The following is a 22,521-nucleotide window of genomic DNA, read 5'->3' as shown; positions in this document are numbered from 1 at the left end:
CTCTAACATCACTCCATTACCTCTCTCTCTCACCACTCCATTACCTCTCTCTCTAACACCACTCCATTACCTCTCTCTAACATCACTCCATTACCTCTATCTGACATCACTCCATTACCTCTATCTGACATACTCCATTACCTCTCTATCTGACATCACTCCATTACCTCTCTATCTGACATAGCTCTCACATCATCCATTACTCTCTCTCTCTCTCTCTCTCTCTCTCTCTGACACAACACTCCATTACCCTGCCCTCTAACATTGCTCCATTACCTCTCTCACATCTCCATTACCTCTATCTGACATCAGCTCCATTACCTCTCTATCTGACATAGCTCCATTACCTCTCTATCTGACATAGCTCCATTACCTCTCTCTGACATCGCTCCATTACCTCTCTAACATCGCTCCATTACCTCTCTCTCTCACATCACTCCATTACCTCTCTCTCTCACATCGCTCCATTACTCTCTCTCTCTCACATCACTCCATTACCCTGCCCTCTAACATTGCTCCATTACCTCTCTCTCACATCACTCCATTACCTCTCTTTGCCTTTGCCCATCTCTGTCTATCCTCCCTCTCTCACATCACTCCATTACCTCTCTCTTTGCCTTTGCCCCATCTCTCTGTCTATCCTCCCTCACTTTTTCTCCATTGTCTCCTACTTTTTTTAGAAAGTGTCTTGGTGGTTCCAAACTTCTTCCATTTGAGAATAATGGAGGCCACTGTGTTCTTGGGGACTGTCTATGCTGCAGAATAATGGAGGCCACTGTGTTCTTGGGGACTGTCTATGCTGCAGAATAATGGAGGCCACTGTGTTCTTGGGGACTGTCTATGCTGCAGAATAATGGAGGCCACTGTGCCATTCTATGCTGCAGAATGATGGAGGCCACTGTGCTCTTGGGGACTCTGACATCACTGTCTATGCATTATGTGCTCTTGGGGACTGTCTATGCTGCAGAATGCTGGAGGCCACTGTGCTGCTCACTGCAGATCTGGAGGCCACTGTGCCTCTGCCCCATCTCTCTGTCTATCTGCAGAATGATGGAGGCCACTGTGCTCTTGGGGACATCATGCTGCAGAATGATGGAGGCCACTCTTTTGCCTTTATGCCAGAATGATGGAGACCACTCTCTTGGGGACTGTCTATGCTGCAGAATGATGGAGGCCACTGTGTTCTTGGGGACTGTTTGCTGCTGATGGAGGCCACTGTGTTCTACTTTTTTGCTGCAGAATGATGGAGGCCACTGTCTTGGGGACTGTTCTGCAGAATGATGGAGGCCACTGTGTTCTTGGGGACTGTCTATGCTGCAGAATGATGGAGGCCACTGTGTTCTTGGGGACTGTCTATGCTGCTGAAATGTTTTGGTACCGTTCCCCAGATCTGTGCCTCAACACAATCCTGTCTCTGAGGATTCCTTCCACCTCATGGCTTGGGTTTTGCTCTGACATGCACTGTCAACTGTGGGACATCATATAGACTGGTGTGTGCCTTTCCAAATCATGTCCAATCATTTGAGTTTACCACAGGTGGACTACATTTAAATTGTAGAAACATCTCAAGGATGATCAATGGAAACAGGATGCACCTGAGCTTAATTTCGATTCTCATAGCAGTGGGTCTGAATACTTATGTAAATAAGGTATATCTGTTTTTTATATTTTTTATATAAGTTTGCAAAGATTTGTAAAACATGTTTTCGCTTTGTCATTATGAGGTATTGTGTGTAGGTTGATGAGGAAAATATTTTATTTAATCGATTTTAGAATAAGGCTGTGACGTAATAAATGTGGAAAAATCAAGGGGTCTGAATACTTTCCTCAACTGAATGCGCTGTACATTCACACACAAACAATGCAACGCCATGGCAAAAGCTGGCTCCTAATTACTGATTACAATTATTTGACGAGCAAGCTTTTTTATTTTTATGTTGCTTAAACATACCTAGTATTACATTAACATTATGCACATTGTGACTGAAATCATTTCAAATACTTTATCTGGGCTTGATTGAGTTTGACTGACGTATGTATAGCTGTAAAATAAGATAAGGACTGCAAGGGATTATGGATGTGTAAGTAGGTGGCAAGGTTGGCTCCGCTGTTCAAGGATAGAATCACCACGCTCATTGCGCTGTAAAATCCTGGAGGAATTTGGGTAAAATTCAGATTCAATGGAATCGGAGGAGCAGGGAATGTGTTGTTTCCATAGCGATTACCACAATCTGGTTTGCATTGAACTGTTCTGTACTTAACTCCCTGTGATGTCAAAATGTAAAACCAGTTGTTTAACAAATACAATAGGGCCTTCAAAAAGTTGGGGCTGACTTATCAGCTCAGTATTCGGTACTAACACAAAGTTGGGGCTGACTTATCAGCTCAGTATTCGGTACTAACACAAAGTTGGGGCTGACTTATCAGCTCAGTATTCGGTACTAACACAAAGTTGGGGCTGACTTATCAGCTCAGTATTCGGTACTAACACAAAGTTGGGGCTGACTTATCAGCTCAGTATTCGGTACTAACACAAAGTTGGGGCTGACTTATCAGCTCAGTATTCGGTACTAACACAAAGTTGGGGCTGACTTATCAGCTCAGTATTCGGTACTAACACAAAGTTGGGGCTGACTTATCAGCTCAGTATTCGGTACTAACACAAAGTTGGGGCTGACTTATCAGCTCAGTATTCGGTACTAACACAAAGTTGGGGCTGACTTATCAGCTCAGTATTCGGTACTAACACAAAGTTGGGGCTGACTTATCAGCTCAGTATTCGGTACTAACACAAAGTTGGGGCTGACTTATCAGCTCAGTATTCGGTACTAACACAAAGTTGGGGCTGACTTATCAGCTCAGTATTCGGTACTAACACAAAGTTGGGGCTGACTTATCAGCTCAGTATTCGGTACTAACACAAGGTTGGGGCTGACTTATCAGCTCAGTATTCGGTACTAACACAATTGGGGCTGACTTATCAGCTCAGTATTCGACTATTTGGGGCTGACTTATCAGCTCAGTATTCGGTACTAACACAAAGTTGGGGCTGACTTATCAGCTCAGTATTCGGTACAACACAAAGTTGGGGCTGACTTATCAGCTCAGTAACTACTAACACAATTGACTTATCAGCTCAGTATTCGGTATAACACAAGGTTGGAAATGCTCAGTATTCGGTCTAACACAAAGTTGGTGCTGACTTATAGCTCTGATTCCTAAATTTTCCCAGCTGTATTCGGTACTAACAGCCTGACTTATCAGCTCAGTATTCAGTACCACAAGTTGGGGCTGACTTTCACTCAGTATTCGGCTAACACAAAGTTGGGGCTGACTCTATATTGTCCACAGGTTGCTGACTTATCTATTTGTCCACAGGTTGCTTATCTATTTGTCCACATGGAGCTTATCTGATTTGTCCACAGATTATTGTTTTAGATGACATTACCTTCTTATTTAAATCACTGGTATATTCAAACTATCCAATTGAATAATAATAATTGGAAATGGTCAAAAACGTATCTTATATCTGCCCCAAATTTTCCCACTGTGTTCCTTACAGCCTGTTTGAGTTCAGTACCACTCACTTTCACTGGCGGCTTATCTATTTGTCCACATGAAGCTTATCTATTTGTCCACAGGAAGCTTATCTATTTGTCCACAGGAAGCTTATCTATTTGTCCACATGAAGCTTATCTATTTGTCCACAGGAAGCTTATCTATTTGTCCACATGAAGCTTATCTATTTGTCCACATGAAGCTTATCTATTTGTCCACATGAAGCTTATCTATTTGTCCACAGGAAGCTTATCTATTTGTCCACATGAAGCTTATCTATTTGTCCACATGAAGCTTATCTATTTGTCCACATGAAGCTTATCTATTTGTCCACATGAAGCTTCTATTTGTCCACATGAAGCTTATCTATTTGTCCACATGAAGCTTATCTATTTGTCCACAGGAAGCTTATCTATCTGTCCACAGGAAGCTTATCTTTAACCCAAACACCAGATGGCAGCCTCTAGTTTAATATCAGTCCTCTAGTTTAATATCAGTCCTCTAGTTTAATATCAGTCCTCTTGTTTAATATCAGTCCTCTAGTTTAATATCTGCTGCCATCTGTAGGAGGGAAATACAAGATGAAGCAGCCATTTTAGCTGTGCAGTCAGCCTTAGCGTTCCTCAGAGAAAGGTTATCGTTAGAGGAAAAATGTGCCCAACTTGATTATAGAAACAGAGGACGGCAGCTGGACAGACTGTAAGAGACGAAACAAGATTACTGTGTGCAATCTGTTTTCTAGACGAGGTCAAAACCCCTCTATTCTTCCACAATGTTACAAAAATAATGCACTATACCAAATGCATATCTACTGTCAGTGTAAATGTTAACAGAGCTCTCTCTACTGTCAGTGTAAATGTTAACAGAGCTCTACTGTCAGTGTAAATGTTAACAGAGCTCTCTACTTTCAGTGCAAATGTTAACAGAGCTCTCTACTGTCATTGTAAATGTTAACAGAGCTCTCTCTACTTTCAGTGTAAATGTTAACAGAGCTCTCTACTGTCAGTGTAAATGTTAACAGAGCTCTATCTACTGTCAGTGTAAATGTTAACAGAGCTCTCTCTACTGTCAGTGTAAATGTTAACAGAGCTCTCTCTACTGTCAGTGTAAATGTTAGCAGAGCTCTTATCTACTGTCAGTGTAAATGTTAACAGAGCTCTCTACTGTCAGTGTAAATGTTAACAGAGCTCTCTCTACTGTCAGTGTAAATGTTAACAGAGCTCTCTCTACTGTCAGTGTAAATGTTAACAGAGCTCTACTGTCAGTGTAAATGTTAACAGAGCTCCACTGTCAGTGTAAATGTTAACAGAGCTCTCTCTACTGTCAGTGTAAATGTTAACAGAGCTCTCTACTGTCAGTGTAAATGTTAACGGAACTCTACTGTCAGTGTAAATGTTAACAGAGCTCTCTCTACTGTCAGTGTAAATGTTAACAGAGCTCTTATCTACTGTCAGTGTAAATGTTAACGGAACTCTACTGTCAGTGTAAATGTTAACAGAGCTCTCTCTACTGTCAGTGTAAATGTTAACAGAGCTCTCTACTGTCAGTGTAAATGTTAGCAGAGCTCTTATCTACTGTCAGTGTAAATGTTAACAGAGCTCTCTCTACTGTCAGTGTAAATGTTAACAGAGCTCTCTACTGTCAGTGTAAATGTTAACAGAGCTCTCTCTACTGTCAGTGTAAATGTTAACGGAACTCTACTGTCAGTGTAAATGTTAACAGAGCTCTCTCTACTGTCAGTGTAAATGTTAACAGAGCTCTCTACTGTCAGTGTAAATGTTAACAGAGCTCTCTACTGTCAGTGTAAATGTTAACAGAGCTCTCTACTGTCAGTGTAAATGTTAACAGAGCTCTCTACTGTCAGTGTAAATGTTAACAGAGCTCTCTCTACTGTCAGTGTAAATGTTAACAGAGCTCTCTACTGTCAGTGTAAATGTTAACAGAGCTCTCTACTGTCAGTGTAAATGTTAACAGAGCTGTCCTTGGCCAAAATACACAAACTCTAGTCAAGCCAAATAGTTCTGCTGCCTGTGCAATCGACCAAAGAAATGAAGTCTGGATTGTCTAACGGGGTGTCTCTTGAGTCCAACCTATGGCTACAATCAACTACAGTCATGGTCTTCACCGGCATCTGCTGTAGTGAGAAGAGTTGAAGGGTTAAGAATTGTAAATGGTTTCAGAGTAACATATGGGACATTGTCAACAGGATAGTCTTGCAGGTTTTTGCCTGTGTAATAATTGTGTGCACAGCATGAGGCACATGTACGGTCAGAGGAGACATTGCCACAATATCAGAACTTGGCAAAAACAGTCCAGGCCAACTTCACTCGTCTCCATCTTTCTCCCATAAACACAGTCCGGCAGCGTTTGAACTAATTAATTGCCTCTAATCTATCTTTGGAGAGGGCGCGACCCTCAGAAGTAATGTCATGACCCAAATATTTAACGGCGCTCCAGCATAATTGCATTTTGATAGATTACAAATATAGATTACAGACAATTAAAGCGTTCCCTAAACCTGTTATTCCCTCTCCAAATATAGATTACAGACAATTAAAGCTTTCCCTAAACCTGTTATTCCCTCTCCAAAAATAGATTACAGACAATTAAAGCTTTCCCTAAACCTGTTATTCCCTCTCCAAAAATAGATTACAGACAATTAAAGCTTTCCCTAAACCTGTTATTCCCTCTCCAAAAATAGATTACAGACAATTAAAGCTTTCCCTAAACCTGTTATTCCCTCTCCAAAAATAGATTACAGACAATTAAAGCTTTCCCTAAACCTGTTATTCCCTCTCCAAAAATAGATTACAGACAATTAAAGCTTTCCCTAAACCTGTTATTCCCTCTCCAAAAATAGATTACAGACAATTAAAGCTTTCCCTAAACCTGTTATGCCCTCTCCAAATATATATGAGATGCTTTGACTCTCCCCTCCCAGGTCACCCAATCAGTTGCTTCCATCACTTTCTTCATCCAAACACCCACATCTTTCCATTGTGTTCCAGGAGTTTTGATAAGCTACAATGGGGAACAGAGCCAGGGACTTCATACAGACTCGTCTTAGTCTCCGTCAGCTCCAGCTGCTATGAAGTCTCCTTATATCCCATTCATGGTTATCTCGACCTCCCCTTTTTGTATTGACCATTCTGTTGGTATTCAGGGTCCACTTCGCATGAGGGAACAGCAGCAGTACAATGTAGGTATTCAGACACTTTTATTTGATTTATTTCACCTTTATTTAACCAGGTAGGCAAGTTGAGAACAAGTTCTCATTTACAATTGCGACCTGGCCAAGATAAAGCAAAGCAGTTCGACACATACAACGACACAGAGTTACACATGGAATAAACAAACATACAGTCAATAAATAATACAGTATAAACAAGTCTATATACGATGTGAGCAAATGAGGTGAGAAGGGAGGTAAAGGCAAAAAAAAGGCCATGGTGGCAAAATGAGTACAATATAGCAAGTAAAACACTGGAATGGTAGATTTGCAGTGGAAGAACACTTCCCAGTGAGCATACAAGGGGAAAGGAGCGATTGCTCTCTCAGCTGTCCCTCAACATGTTGGTCATTCAGGTGCCAAGCATAGTGTTCGGTTCGAATTTTTAGAGTAAGTCACCGCCGCACCACATTAAAAAAACGTAAAGTTCATTTTAGGTTCGGTAACCCCTATACTAACTCCTCGTGAGCCATCCACCCTTTCATCCATTTTTAGAAATCTATTTCCGAATAAGACGACATCAAATGTTTCATGAGATCAAAAAAACAAAACAAGGCTTTCTGAGTTTTAAAGGAGTGTTTTGCCATATAATTTGTTGACTTTAGAATACAAATAATATATCGAAATGTTATGTTTAATTCAATTTTATTTAAATATATTCCAATGTATAACTTTTCCGCATGGGTTTATCAATTAATGTATGCTATAAAGTAGAATTGAGTAATATATGTTAGTGTTTTGATTACATTTTTTTAACCTATGCACGCCTTTTTTCATGTTGAGAAGTACGTCGTAAGCCTTAGACAACTAAGTATCGTAATGTTAATACAATCACAGAAAAAGCTCATCTGAACTTCAAAAATCATTTTTTTCACAATTTACATTTGCCGGAGAACATTCTAAATGCACCAAAAAATGTATCCTGAAGTGAGATTACGAGGAGTATCATCAGCCTCAACTGCTCTCGCCATAGAGTTTAACATTGATCTATCGATACTCGACTGGTCTGGTCTGTGCGTGATGACGGCATAGCATACATTGGATCCACGCAAAGAATGAGCAGCTAACCCGAAGTAGATTGGTCTTCCAACATAGTGGGAATTTCTACATTCAAACTCCAAAATACAGTTTAAAACTGATCTCAGAACAACGTTATCGAAGGAACATCAAGCGAAAGTCACGAGGTATACTTCTAGTTCAGGTTGGACAGAGACGCGCTGGCCTGTTAGCTAGCTACCGTTAGCTTTTCTACTGTAACTGGTAGGTAGCAAATGTTCTGTAAATCACAGCTGGCCTGGGAAATTGTTTGCTGTCTATATTCGGAATGCACTGTTTCAGTTTCAATTACTCAATATTTTGGACAAAAACGGATGAATGTAACTAAGGCTGGGAATGTCAATACAATCAAACTAGCAATGATCACAAGGCAGTGGCTAATAGGCTAGCGTATCTGTTTATGTGGCAAGTAGCTAGATGCTGGGAGGATGTCATGTCATTGGAGGAGTGGTTGAGTGACCGATTTTTAACCCCTTATTGTTTTTCGGTGGCTACAACTAGATCCAGGTGTCGTTTGGTTAGCTAGCAAGAAATGTGATTCACTTTGCTAGCTAGCTATGCTGAACGACTGCTGTCAAGTAAGCATATCTCTAGCGGTCGTAGAAGTCGCTCTGGCAATCTACTCCGATTTCAGAGCAGTCTGGTCTGTGCGCGCCTGATGCAGAATAGTTGATGGATTTACCAACACGCAACACCAGCTGAATATATTGCTTAGGAATTTTCACAAATGCCTTATTCTACATCATTCCCAGACATTCATTTTTTGTTTTAAATTTCACCTTTATTTAACCAGGTAAGCTAGTTGAGAACAAGTTCTCATTTACAACTGCGACCTCGCCAAGATAAAACAAAGCAGTGCGACACAAACAACATAAGACTTACACATGGAATAAACAAGCGTACAGTCAATAACACAATATAGAAAAATTAAGTCTATATACAGTGTGTGCAAATGGCGTGAGGAGGTAAGCCAATAAATAGGCCATAGTAGCGAAGTAATTATAATTTAGCAGATTAACACTGGAGTGTTGGATGAGCAGATGATGACGTGCAAGTAGTGATACTGGTGTGCAAAAGAGCAGAATAGTAAATAAAAATAGTATGGGGATGAGGTAGGTAGATTGGGTGGGCTATTTAGAGATGGACTATGCACAGCTGCAGCGATCGGTTAGCTGCTCAGATAACTGATGTTTAAAGTTAGTGAGGGAAGTCTAAGTCTCCAGCTTCAGCGATTTTTGTAATTCATTCCAGTCACTGGAGGCAGAGAACTGGAAGGAAAGGCGGCCAAAGAGGTGCTGGCTTTGGGGACGACCAGTGAGATATACCTGCTGGAGCGCGTGCTATGGGTGGGTGTTGTTATCGTGACCAGTGAATTGAGATAAGGCTGAGCTTTACCTAGCATAGACTTATAGATGACCTGGAGCCAGTGGGTCTGGCGACGAATGTGTAGCGAGGGCCAGCCGACTAGAGCATACAGGTCGCAGTGGTGGGTGGTATAAAGGGCTTTGGTAACAAAACGGATGGCACTGTGATCGACTGTATCCAGTTTGCTGAGTAGAGTATTGGAGGCTATTTTGTAGATGACATCGCTGAAGCTGAGGATCGGTAGGATAGTCAGTTTTACTAGGGTAAGTTTGGCGGCGTGAGGGAAGGAGGCTTTGTTGCGAAATAGAAAGCCGATTCTGGATTTGATTTTGGATTGGAGATGTTTGATATGAGTCTGGAAGGAGAGTTTACAGTCTAGCCAGACACCTAGGTATTTGTCGGTGTCCACATATTCTAGGTCAGAACCGTCCAGAGTAGTGATGCTTGGTCGGGCAGGCGGGGGCGGGCAGCGGACGGTTGAAAAGCATGCATTTGGTTTTACTAGTGTTTTAAGAGCAGTTGGAGGCCACGGAAGGAGTGTTGTATGGCATTGAGGCTTGTCTGGAGGTTAGTTAACACGGTGTCCAAAGAAGGGCCAGATGTATACAGAATGGTGTCGTCTGCGTAGAGGTGGATTAGGGAATCACCCGCAGCAAGAGCGACATCGTTGATATATACAGAGAAAAGAGTCGGGCTGAGAATTGAACCCTGTGGTACCCCATAGAGACTGCCAGAGGTCCGGACAACAGGCCCTCCGATTTGACACACTGATCTGTCTGCGAAGTAGTTGGTGAAAGAAGGCTATGAAAATGATCATATCTAAGTGCTCGCTTGTCAGAATTGTAATTTAAACAGTGTCATTCTTCCTGGGGGGTGTACAGTCGTGGCCTAAAGTTTTTAGACAGAAAGTTTAAATGTCCACGTTACGGTTCCAACAAGTTATTGCTGTAGCCTACAGAAAAGGTCATGTTGGTTATCAAAAATTCCCACGCGGGTATAAATTACAACTAATCGGTTACCCAAGCGAGTATAAATGAGTCAACAGTTGAGTCATGTGCTTTATGAAATTACAGCCTGATCCGCTGTCACGAGAAATTTCAATCCTAATGATAGTAACTAACAATTATTTAAGCGCTGACTCATCCCCGAGGTTTGTAAGACCCTGGGTTTAATAATAATTAGGCAAAGACTCAGCTTATGCAAAAGGTCCGTAAAGTTTATTCACGAGAACGTTTACGCACACACCTCCACACAAACAGTAGATAGCCTACGCACATACATACACATGAACAGTAGGTGGAATGTATCCTTCCCCTGGTTCTCACCACTGTTTATCACTAGCAAACTGGCAGTTCCATTTCCCTGAGATTAGAGGAACCTTGACAGGACTCCCTGTCCTGCCGTAAGTTTCTCAGAGTTCTAGCCAGGTCAGGTCATACACAGTTTAATTGTTCTCGGGATCTTCTTAGTCACACACACATTTCTAGTTGTCTCGACCAAACCTTATTAGACTGAAGTTTATCATTCTAATTCATTATACATGTTACAGAATCGATTGATTACTAATAGTTACATTTGTCTAATTATTCATTATATCTGTTACATAATGTCATAATTACGTTTCAGGGTGGAATTGTTTAGTCATTACCTTTTTAAGCATAAAAATTCCCTTATCATCCGCTCCCATCGATGAATTCAACTTCAATTGCTTTCATGTGTCTGTTTTACTGCGCGCAACAGAGCGAAACTGTACAGACACATGCCCAAGGTGACCACATTTAAAATACCCACATGCAGGACAACAGGATGGTTTTGCAGGTGAATCGTGGAACGGTGTAGCCTACATGAATAAAACCATTTGGCAGCATTTACATATACATGTACATATGCATTTACATATACATTTACATATTCATTTACATATGTATTTGCATATGCATTTACATATGTGTTTACATATGCATTTAGATCTTATTGAATTACTGTCTCTGTGAGCAAATTAGAACACATGGTGTTAAACTATACATCCTTCCTGTATTAACTTCAAGTACTAAAGGTAATGATATGGACAAAGGAATCTAGCCTGAGAGCATATTTCTGTCCTGCCCTTTTGGTGCAGGACATGTAATGTCCATGGCATTTTCATTGCAAAAGTCCTGATCTTCTCAAAATATGTTTGCCGGGTTGTGTCCAGTCCAAGGGGGGGATGCTTTCACATCTCTGGGAGGAAGGACATCAACGTTGCACAGCAGCTGAAACCTGGTTCCATCTGAGTGGAAGCTCCTTGGCCACAACAACACTAGGCTCCAGACAATTAAAGGAGGAAAGCAGACTAAAATAGACAAATAGACCTTGCATACCAGAAATAACATTAATTAACCCATTTTTATTTTTTTAATTTAACCTTTATTTAACTAGGCAGGTCAGTTAAGAACAAATTCTTATTTACAATGACGGCCTACCAAAAGGCAAAAGACCTCCTGTGAGGACGGGGGCTGGGATTTAAAATAAATAATATATATATATATATATATATGACAAAACACATCACGTCAAGAGAGACAACACAACATAAAGAGAGACACCACAACACTACATAAAGAGAGACAACACAACACTACATAAAGAGAGACAACACACCACTAAATAGAGACACCACAACACTACATAAAGAGAGACAACACAACACTACATAAAGAGAGACAACACAACACTACATAAAGAGAGAGACCACAACACTACATAAAGAGAGACAACACAACACTACATAAAGAGAGACAACACAACACTACATAAAGAGAGACACCACAACACTACATAAAGAGAGAGACCACAACACTACATAAAGAGAGACAACACAACACTAATACATAAAGAGAGACAACACAACACTACATAAAGAGAGACAACACAACACTACATAGAGAGACAACACAACACTACATAAAGAGAGACACCACAACACTACATAAAGAGAGACAACACACACTACACAACACAACACTACATAAAGAGAGACAACACAACACTACATAAAGAGAGACACCACAACACTACATAAAGAGAGACAACACAACACTACATAAAGAGAGACAACACAACACTACATAAAGAGAGACACACAACACTACATAAAGAGAGACACAACACTACATAAAGAGAGACAACACAACACTACATAAAGAGAGACAACACAACACTACATAAAGAGAGACAACACAACACTACATAAAGAGAGACATAAAAAGAGAGACAACACAACACTACATAAAGAGAGACAACACAACACTACATAAAGAGAGACAACACAACACTACATAAAGAGAGACAACACAACACTACATAAAGAGAGACAACACAACACTACATAAATAGAGACAACACAACACTACATAAAGAGAGACAACACAACACTACATAAAGAGAGACAACACAACACTACATAAAGAGAGACAACACAACACTACATAAAGAGAGACAACACAACACTACATAAAGAGACACAACACTACATAAAGAGAGACTACATAAAGAGAGACAACACAACACTACATAAAGAGAGACAACACAACACTACATAAAGAGAGACAACACAACACTACATAAAGAGAGACAACACAACACTACATAAAGAGAGACAACACAACACTACATAAAGAGAGACAACACAACACTACATAAAGAGAGACAACACAACACTACATAAAGAGAGACAACACAACACTACATAAAGAGAGACAACACAACACCACATAAAGAGAGACAACACAACACTACATAAAGAGAGACAACACACTACACTACATAAAGAGAGACAACACTACAAAAGAGAGACACTACAACACTAAAAAGAGAGACAACACAACACTACATAAAGAGAGACAACACAACACTAAAAAGAGAGACAACACAACACTACATAAAGAGAGACAACACAACACTACATAAAGAGAGACAACACAACACTACATAAAGAGAGACAACACAACACTACATAAAGAGAGACACCACAACACTACATAAAGAGAGACAACACAACACTACATAAAGAGAGACAACACAACACTACATAAAAAGAGAGACACACAACTACATAAAGAGAGACAACACAACACTACATAAAGAGAGACAACACAACACTACATAAAGAGAGACAACACAACACTACATAAAGAGAGACACCACAACACTACATAAAGAGAGACAACACTACATAAAGAGAGACAACACAACACTACATAAAGAGAGACACCACAACACTACATAAAGAGACACAACACAACACTACATAAAGAGAGACAACACAACACTACATAAAGAGAGAACCACAACACTACATAAAGAGAGACACCACAACACTACATAAAGAGAGACACCACAACACTACATAAAGAGAGACAACACAACACTACATAAAGAGAGACACCACAACACTACATAAAGAGAGACAACACAACACTACATAAAGAGAAACAACACAACACTACATAAAGAGAGACACCACAACACTACATAAAGAGAGACACCACAACACTACATAAAGAGAGACACCACAACACTACATAAAGAGAGACACCACAACACTACATAAAGAGAGACGACACAACACTACATAAAGAGACACCACAACACTACATAAAGAGAGACACACAACACTACATAAAGAGAGACAACACAACACTACATAAAGAGAGACAACAACACTACATAAAGAGAGACAACACAACACTACATAAAGAGAGACACACAACACTACATAAAGAGAGACAACACAACACTACATAAAGAGAGACAACACAACACTAAAAAGAGACAGACAAGACACAACACTACATAAAGAGAGACACCACAACACTACATAAAGAGAGACAACACAACACTACATAAAGAGAGAGAGACAACACAACACTACATAAAGAGAGACAACACAACACTACATAAAGAGAGACAACACAACACTACATAAAGAGAGACAACACAACACTACATAAAGAGAGACAACACAACAACATAAAGAGAGACAACACAACACTACATAAAGAGAGACAACACAACACTACATAAAGAGAGACAACACAACACTACATAAAGAGAGACAAGACACAACACTACATAAAGAAGACACCACAACACTACATAAAGAGAGACAACACAACACTACATAAAGAGAGACACCACAACACTACATAAAGAGAGACAACACAACACTACATAAAGAGAGACAACACAACACTACATAAAGAGAGACAACACAACACTACATAAAGAGAGACAACACAACACTACATAAAGAGAGACAACACAACACTACATAAAGAGAGACAACACAACACTACATAAAGAGAGACAACACTACATAAAGAGAGACAACACACCACTACATAAAGAGAGACAACACACCACTACATAAAGAGAGACAACACAACACTACATAAAGAGAGACACTACATAAAGACAGACCTAAGACAACAACACTACATAAAGAGAGACACCACAACACTACATAAAGAGAGACACCACAACACTACATAAAGAGAGACAACACAACACTACATAAAGAGAGACAACACAACACTACATAAAGAGAGACAACACAACACTACATAAAGAGAGACAACACAACACTACATAAAGAGAGACCTAAAGACAACAACATAGCAAGGCAGCAACACCTGACGACACAAAATGGTTGCAACACAACATAGCAGCACAAAACATGGTACAAACATTATTGGGCCCAGACAACAGCACAAAGGGCAAGAAGGTAGAGACAACAATACATCACGCAAAGCAGCCGGAAGTGTCAGTAAGAGTGTCAATGATTGAGTCTTTGAATGAAGACATTGAGATAAAACTGTACAGTTTGAGTGTTTTGTTGCAGCTCGTTCCAGTTGCTAGGTACAGCGAACTGAAAAGAAGAGCGACCCAGGGGTGTGTGTGTGTGCTTTGGGGACCTTTAACAGAATGTGACTGGCAGAACGGGTGTTGTATGTGGAGGATGAGGGCTGCAGTAGATATCTCAGATAGGGGGGGGAGGAGTCAGGCCTAAGAGGGCAGGGCAAAAGTGATGTGTTTCTTGTTCACCCGTGATCATCTCCTTGTACTGATGGTGGAGAGCAGGTTTATGTTGAAAGACAAATTTCAGAAAAAGGGGTTTAAAACATTAATTCATCTCTTAGATTTTTATTTCCTGTTGACCTCTACAGTTGTACTAAAACGCCCTGTACACACTTAACCTGCTTCCTGTCCAACCATGGCAGTGCAGACAAGATTACTAGCTAGATTTAGCAAACATTTAGCTTCATAATTACCAGCTGCCTAGATGTAAGTGGTATTCATCGAGCTAGTTGAACACGCAAGGAAAAACGACCTTGACATCTATTGTCCAATAGCTAGCTAGCTATTTATTGATAATTTCATTGTGGCTCTCTAGCTAACCAACTTAACATGTGTCCCTAATCATTTAAAATGGGGTTTGATTAGCATTCGCACCACAGTGGCTATTGTCAGTAGCTAGTTGAACATGACAAACATGAGAAAGAGGATCGTCATGCAGGTATCAGCTATCAACCTTAACAGCAGAATGCGGCTGGCCAGCTCAGCTAGCTACCTACAACTTTACCTGTATGCAACTGTCTATCTAACTAGCTATATAGCGAACAATAACTCGCAATGAAAACAACTTTTTGATACAGTTGAGACAATAACGTATGTAGCCATCTTAGCATTTTAACTGTAGACTCTTACCGGTGTATGGATAATGATGATTCACGGCAGACTGAAACACTTCCAAAAGAATCCTTCCCACTCGGCTTCAACCAGTCCAGACTGCTTTAGCCACAAAAGACAGAGCTGCGTCGATTCCAGCAGCTGTATTCAGGACAACACTGGTATTGAAAGCTGTAGCTATACGCTGCATGTTGTCCGTGATGAACATATGAGTAAATCCAATGGACCTTTCAGATATCCACAGTAACAGAGAGCAGGAGGTGCCATTTGACAGAGAAGCCCTCCACCCTATTAAGCGCCATCAACAGCTCGATTTAACAAGTCTGGTTGTGCTCTAGACTTCCCTTCTCTCAGCGTGACCAGGGCATCGGCAGTCTGAACACAAAGTAACCCTTTTAGGCCCCACGTCTTCCACCCACCCCAACACCACCCCAACACCACCCCAACACTACCCCAACACTACCCCAACACCACCCCAACGCCACCCCAACACTAGCCCAAAACGAGTGCCAACAACACAGCAGAGAAGACTGCATCAGACATCCGCCTCCCCTGGTGTATCTGAAACCGGGGAACATGTATCCCTGCTCTCCCACTGCCTGGGTTCCCCTGTGAAGATCCTCAAGTAGGGACCCCATGCCCTCCATAATTGAAATGGTTCCCTTCCACAGATCTCCCTATATGATGTCATCTTAGTTCCTAGGTATTAATCAAACTAAGGCAAAACACAGTAGATGTAAACCACCATGTCATCTTGACATGCATAGCCTTTTCATGTCATTTTGTGACTATACCAACATGAATATTTAATTTAAACATGCCTGAATATTCCTAAACTAATTTAACTCTCAAAGTAAAAAGAAACAACATTTTAGGGTGAAATGACAGATGCAATCGCTAATGTGTTCTAATCTTTCATTTTCATTACAGGTCATCTAACTGAACTATATCAGTCTTGACATTGACTTCATTGCTGTTGTTGCCACGTGAGCAGGACAATATGAGTGGAGAGAGGGAAACGTTGATGGATGAAATGGAACAGAGTTTATACACTTTAACCAACGACAATTTACGCTGCCTGTGTGAACGCAGTGGAATAGGTGGCAAGGATGGCTCTGATGTTCAAGGAAAGAATCACCATCACTCATTGTGCCGTAAAATCCTGGAGGAACTTTGGGAAAATGCAGATTCAATGGAATCGGAGGAGCAGGGAATGTCTTGGTTACTCCAACTGAAAGAGGACATCAGGAAGATACAGGAGGAGGGTATCGGTGCACCTTTGAGTCCCAGCCAATCCATTGATGATGACGCTGTAGACTGTGATGAAGACGAGAACCAGAAGGACAGGGATTTGTTACCTAGCAAAAGGCTGGAGGGGGAACCCATGAGTCCCAGCCAATCCTTTGATGACGAGGATGCTGTAGACTGCGACGAAGAATGTGTGGAAGACAGGGATTTGTTGCCTAGCAAAAGGCTGGAGGGGGAATCCATAAGTCCCAGCCAATCCTTTGATGACGAGGATGCTGTAGACTGCGACGAAGAATGTGTGGAAGACAGGGATTTGTTGCCTAGCAAAAGGCTGGAGGGGGAATCCATAAGTCCCAGCCAATCCTTTGATGACGAGGATGCTGTAGACTGTGACGAAGAATGTGTGGAAGACAGGGATTTGTTGCCTAGCAAAGGGATGGAGGCAGAACCAGCACCAGAGAGACACACACCAGAGCAGAGGGAGAAGAGATTGAGTGGGGCCCCCTCTCTGTCCTCTCCTGATAATGCCTTACTGCTGGGTCTGAAGAGAGTGTCTGTGCGGCTGGTCGACTGCAGGAAAACACCAGGGTTGAGTGGAACTGCTGGAGGAGGAGACGAGGAGGAGGAAGGAGACGAGGAGGAGGAAGGAGACGAGGAGGAGGAAGGAGACGAGGAGGAGGAAGGAGACTTGATTCATCAAAGTAAGTGCAGCAGGATACCTTTTGTTTGGCTTCTAAGTATCATTGTGAAGTTTAGTCGTCTAATTTACAGTGCAGTTTGATATCAACGTTTTGTAAGTTACATCAATACATTTTTTCATTGTAGATTCGTTAAACATAGAGCACAGTGACATGCAATGCACCCCTCTGCCCTCTCACATCACTCCATTACCTCTCTCTGCCTCTGCCCCATCTCTCTGTCTATCCTCCCTCTCTCACATCACTCCATTACCTCTCTCTGCCTCTGCCCCATCTCTCTGTCTATCCTCCCTCTCTCACATCACTCCATTACCTCTCTCTGCCTCTGCCCCATCTCTCTGTCTATCCTCCCTCTCTCACATCACTCCATTACCTCTCTCTGCCTCTGCCCCATCTCTCTGTCTTTCCTCCCTCTCTCACATCACTCCATTACCTCTCTCTGCCCCATCTCTCTGTCTATCCCCTCTCTCTCACATCATTCCATTACCTAGCCTTAACAGGAAGTCAGTGTAGAGAGGCTATCACTGGAGTAATATGATAGTTATTGTTTTGGTTCTAGTCAAGATTCTAGCAGCCGTGGTGTTGCAGAATTCTATAGTAAGAGAGACTGCGGATTCTTAAAAAAAAAAAAAAAAAAAAAAAATAGTATAAGATTTGCAAAAATGAAGCAATCAACCATCACTAAGAGTAGTTAAGTGTTGAAAGCTCAACGAACAAAGTTATCTGTCTCCTCTTAAAGTAAACATCCTTTTTTCTTTGTGACAGTTAGCAGATGCGCAGCATCAGGCCCTGGGAACAGAGTTGTAAAAAGTCATTTAGCTTGTCTATGTAGATCAAGATAGCTGATATCGCCACCATTCTCTGTTCCTCCCTGCACTTCCCACATAGCTAAATTCCTGCCGATCGTAAACATAGGAGGTCACATACTGTGGTAGCAAGCAAGCAGCTCATAAATCTGTACGCTCAGATTAATCACTAAGTCACACAAGACTAGCCTGTGTCAGTAAAAATACTAACATATAACAATGGACAAATCTCTAAGTAAAACAGCATAGTATGTCTAATTAAACAGTACAGTATATAATGAATGTTACATTTCCATCACAGTGGTTAGCAGCAGTAACTGAAGTGCATGTCGTGCTTATCTGGGTAGCAATGTTACAAAGATGGGGTCTAGAGTAACGCTGAGGTCCTACCGTTTTATTTGAGACGACTGTACAACCATTAAGATTAATTGTCGGATCAAACAGCAGATCTCTCTGTTCCTTGGGACCTAGAACTAGCATCTTCATTTTGTCACAGTTTAAAAGTAAAACATTTGACGCCATCCGCTTCCAGGGTAAGCAATTTTGGTGCTTCAACATGTTTCATCAACATTTACAGCTATGTGTTGTCCGCAGAGCAGTGAAAGTTGCTATTGTGTTTCCGAATGACATCACCAAGAAGTAGAATAAATAATGGTCCTAAAACAGAACCTTGAGGAACACCCCAAAACTTACAATTGATTTGTCAGAGGACAAACCATCCACAGAGACAAAATTATATCTTTCTGACAACCAAGCAAGAACTTGTCCATGTAGACCAATTAGGGTTTCCAATCTCTCCAAAATAATCTGGTGATCGGTGGTGTCAAAAGCGGCAATAAGGTCTAGGAGCACGAGGACAGATGCAGAGCCTTGTACACGCTCCCTATTTTTCACTCTGTTTTCTCCTGTCACAGCCATTAGTCTTCAATTCCCGAGCAGTTTCCTTCCTCTCCGGCAAGCGCGTTAGAAAAGACGCCTTTATATTTGTAGTGACTGGGTGTATTGATACACCATCCAAAGTGTATTTAATAACTTCACCAGGCTCCAAGGGTTATTCAAGGTCTGTTTTATAAAAAAAATATTATACTCCTGAACTTATTTAGGTTTGCCATAACAAATGGGTTGACTGAAGATTTTTCACCTTTTAATTTTTTATTAATTTGTAAACATCTCTAAAAAGATAATTCCACCTTGATATTATGGGGTATATGTGTGTAAATTCAGGCTGTAACACAACCAACGTGGAAAAGAATCAAGGGTTGTGAATACTTTTGGAAGGGACTATAATACTGACTATAAAACTGTATTCACTGTTCGTCTCTTTCACACAGGAGAGAGACGTGGCAACCATGGATCTTCTGGGGAGCCTCAACAACAACCTCATGCTGACAACACAGACTGGAGTCTCCTCACATCAAAACACCTCAATAAACAACCGCAGAGACATACAGGGAAGAAACCACACCACTGCTGTTCTGAGTGTGGGAAGACTTTCGGCTGTCCAGCGACACTCAAAATGCACAGAAGAATCCATAGGAGAGAGAAACCTTACCGCTGCTCACAGTGTGGGGATACTTTCAGTCAAGAAATGACTCTTAAGATTCACCAGCAGATGCACACTGGGAAGAAACCTCACCACTGCTCTGACTGCGGAAAGAGTTTCAGTGTTTTATCAAGCTTGAAAATCCATCAAAGCACCCACACCGAAAATAAACTATTCCAATGCTCCAAGTGTGGGAAAGGTTTTGCAAACAACCACTATCGAAAAATACATGAGAAAACGGTACATGAGCCTCCCGCAGAAAGGTCTTACCACTGCTCTGACTGCGGGAAGAGCTACAGTTTTTTATCAACCTTCAAAAACCATCAAAGAAAACACACAGGAGAGAAACCATTCCAATGCTCCAAGTGCAAGAAAAGTTTTGCTCAGAAGTCCACTCTGAAAGCCCACGAGCAAACACACATGCCTGCTGCAGAAAGGCCTTACCAATGCTCCTACTGCGAGAAGAAGTTTTGTATTTCGGCATCCTTTAATTTCCATATGAGAATGCATACTGAAGAAAAACCATTCCAATGTTCCGTCTGCGGAATGCGGTTCATTCACGCCAGTTTACTGAAAGCTCACAAACACAAACACAAGCCCTCTGACGAAAGGCCCTTCCACTGCTCTAAATGTGGAGCGTGTTTTACTACAAAAGGTAATCTTAAATTTCACCAGCTGACCCATGACCGGGGAGAGAGAACTTATCGCTGCTCTGAGTGTGGGCATTGTTTCTCTCATCCGATTTATCTGAAGAAACACCAGAAAAGGCACAGTAAAGAGATGTCCATTGTCTGTGACCTGTGCGGGAAGACCTTCAACCATCCAAGCAACTTTAAAACGCACATGAAGATACACCAAGGAGTGAAACCGTACCACTGCTCCGACTGTGGCAGGAGCTTCATATTCCGCCAAGGTTTAACAACACACCAGCGTGTTCACACCGGCGAGCTGCCTTACGTCTGTGATCAATGTGGAAAGAGATTTTCTCAGTACAATTCTTTGGTGATTCACCAGCGAACCCACACCGGAGTGAAACCTTACCCATGCTTGGTCTGTGGGAAGAGCTTCAGTCGGTCACAAAACCTTGCTGCACACAAGAGAACTCATACTGGAGAGAAGCCTCACGCCTGTGATCAGTGCGGGAAGAGGTTTTCCCGAACCGACGCACTGGCTGTACACAAGCGCACTCACACTGGAGAGAAGCCTTACAGCTGTGATATATGCAGGGAGACATTCACCTATTTAGTAGCCATGTTGAAACATAAGAAAAGACATTGACATCCTGCAGGTGATGTACTCTGTGCTGAATGTCCTCAGGACGATTCCAGCTCTGTCTATGAATAGAGAACTTTGTTTAACTTTCAGAAGACATCAATTTGTTGTTTTGCTTGCAATCTAACCCCCAGAGAGAGAGACACACACACACTCACACACGCAGACAAACCCAGAGGGCGGCAGGTAGCCTAGCGGTTAAGTGCGTTTGACCGGTAACAGAAAGTTCGCTGGTTTGAATCCCTGAGTCGGCAAAGGTTAGGAAAAAAATGACTGCGGTAACAGAAAGTTCGCTGGTTTGAATCCCTGGCTAGTTATCGGTTTTTGAGAGTGGTTACTTTGAGTTTTGAGAGTGGTTACTTTGAGTTTTGAGAGTGGTTACTTTGAGTTTTGAGAGTGGTTACTTTGAGTTTTGAGAGAGGTTACTTTGAGTTTTGAGAGTGGTTACTGTGGTTTTGAGAGTGGTTACTACGGTTTTTGAGAGTGGTTATGTTTCCTCCGCATTGGGCTGAATCACAAACAAGGATTTGTGGCTTTAAATTGTCTGAAATCACAGTGTTGTGTTTTATACATACACACCTGACAGGTGTAGGATCAGGTTCTCCTCCCCAAATCATATTATTAAGCATTATTGGTGAAAATGCTATAAGATCAGCATCTAGGGGCGACTTCACCCTACACTCACCTCTGCCCTGGGGGCTGTTCCAGATGGCAGATTCATTGAGGTACTGTCCTAAATATTCCGAAGTATCATTTTTTGGGGGGACAAATTTAGACTTGAAATTGGCATGGTGTCATTAACTTGAAACCAGCAACACATATTCATGTTTAGCTTTCAAAATAAACCCCTGATTTAAGAGCTCAAATGGTTTAAGTTAAGGATCCTGGTCTCTGGAACATCCCACTGCTCCCAGTCACAGTAAAGCAGGAGCCAATTTCAAGTCCTGATATCCCTTTACCAATATGGTTAAGTTATTTCAGAATATTTAGGACTAAATATGTTTCCATGGTAACTTA

The 22,521-nt window shown here is 41.4% G+C and overlaps 1 protein-coding gene across 4 annotated transcripts in view; it reads left to right on the top strand.

Annotated features, from left to right (window-relative positions):
• The window catches only part of LOC118377439 (zinc finger protein 239-like), a 48,259-nt gene extending 26,490 nt beyond the window's left edge, over positions 1-21,769 (top strand). Inside the window, exons 1-3 of one of the 4 annotated variants that reach the window (XM_052528557.1) lie at positions 7,811-7,971; positions 16,868-17,886; positions 20,021-21,769. In XM_052528557.1, the coding sequence (XP_052384517.1) occupies positions 16,938-17,886; positions 20,021-21,510 (2,439 nt within the window). In that variant the 5' untranslated portion in view covers positions 7,811-7,971; positions 16,868-16,937 and the 3' untranslated portion in view covers positions 21,511-21,769. Of the gene's footprint in view, positions 1-1,486; positions 1,804-7,810; positions 8,048-16,867; positions 17,887-20,020 lie in introns of those variants that run through there. The other 3 variants (XM_052528556.1, XM_052528558.1, XR_008146115.1) reach the window with 3 other exon arrangements.
• The last annotated feature ends 752 nt before the right edge of the window (positions 21,770-22,521 follow it).

The sequence above is a fragment of the Oncorhynchus keta genome, chromosome 10, assembly GCF_023373465.1.
Source record: "Oncorhynchus keta strain PuntledgeMale-10-30-2019 chromosome 10, Oket_V2, whole genome shotgun sequence".
Classification (NCBI taxonomy): Eukaryota; Metazoa; Chordata; class Actinopteri; order Salmoniformes; family Salmonidae; genus Oncorhynchus; species Oncorhynchus keta.
The sequence above is the reverse complement of the archived record's forward strand: the minus strand, read 5'-3'. Positions and strand labels throughout refer to the sequence as shown.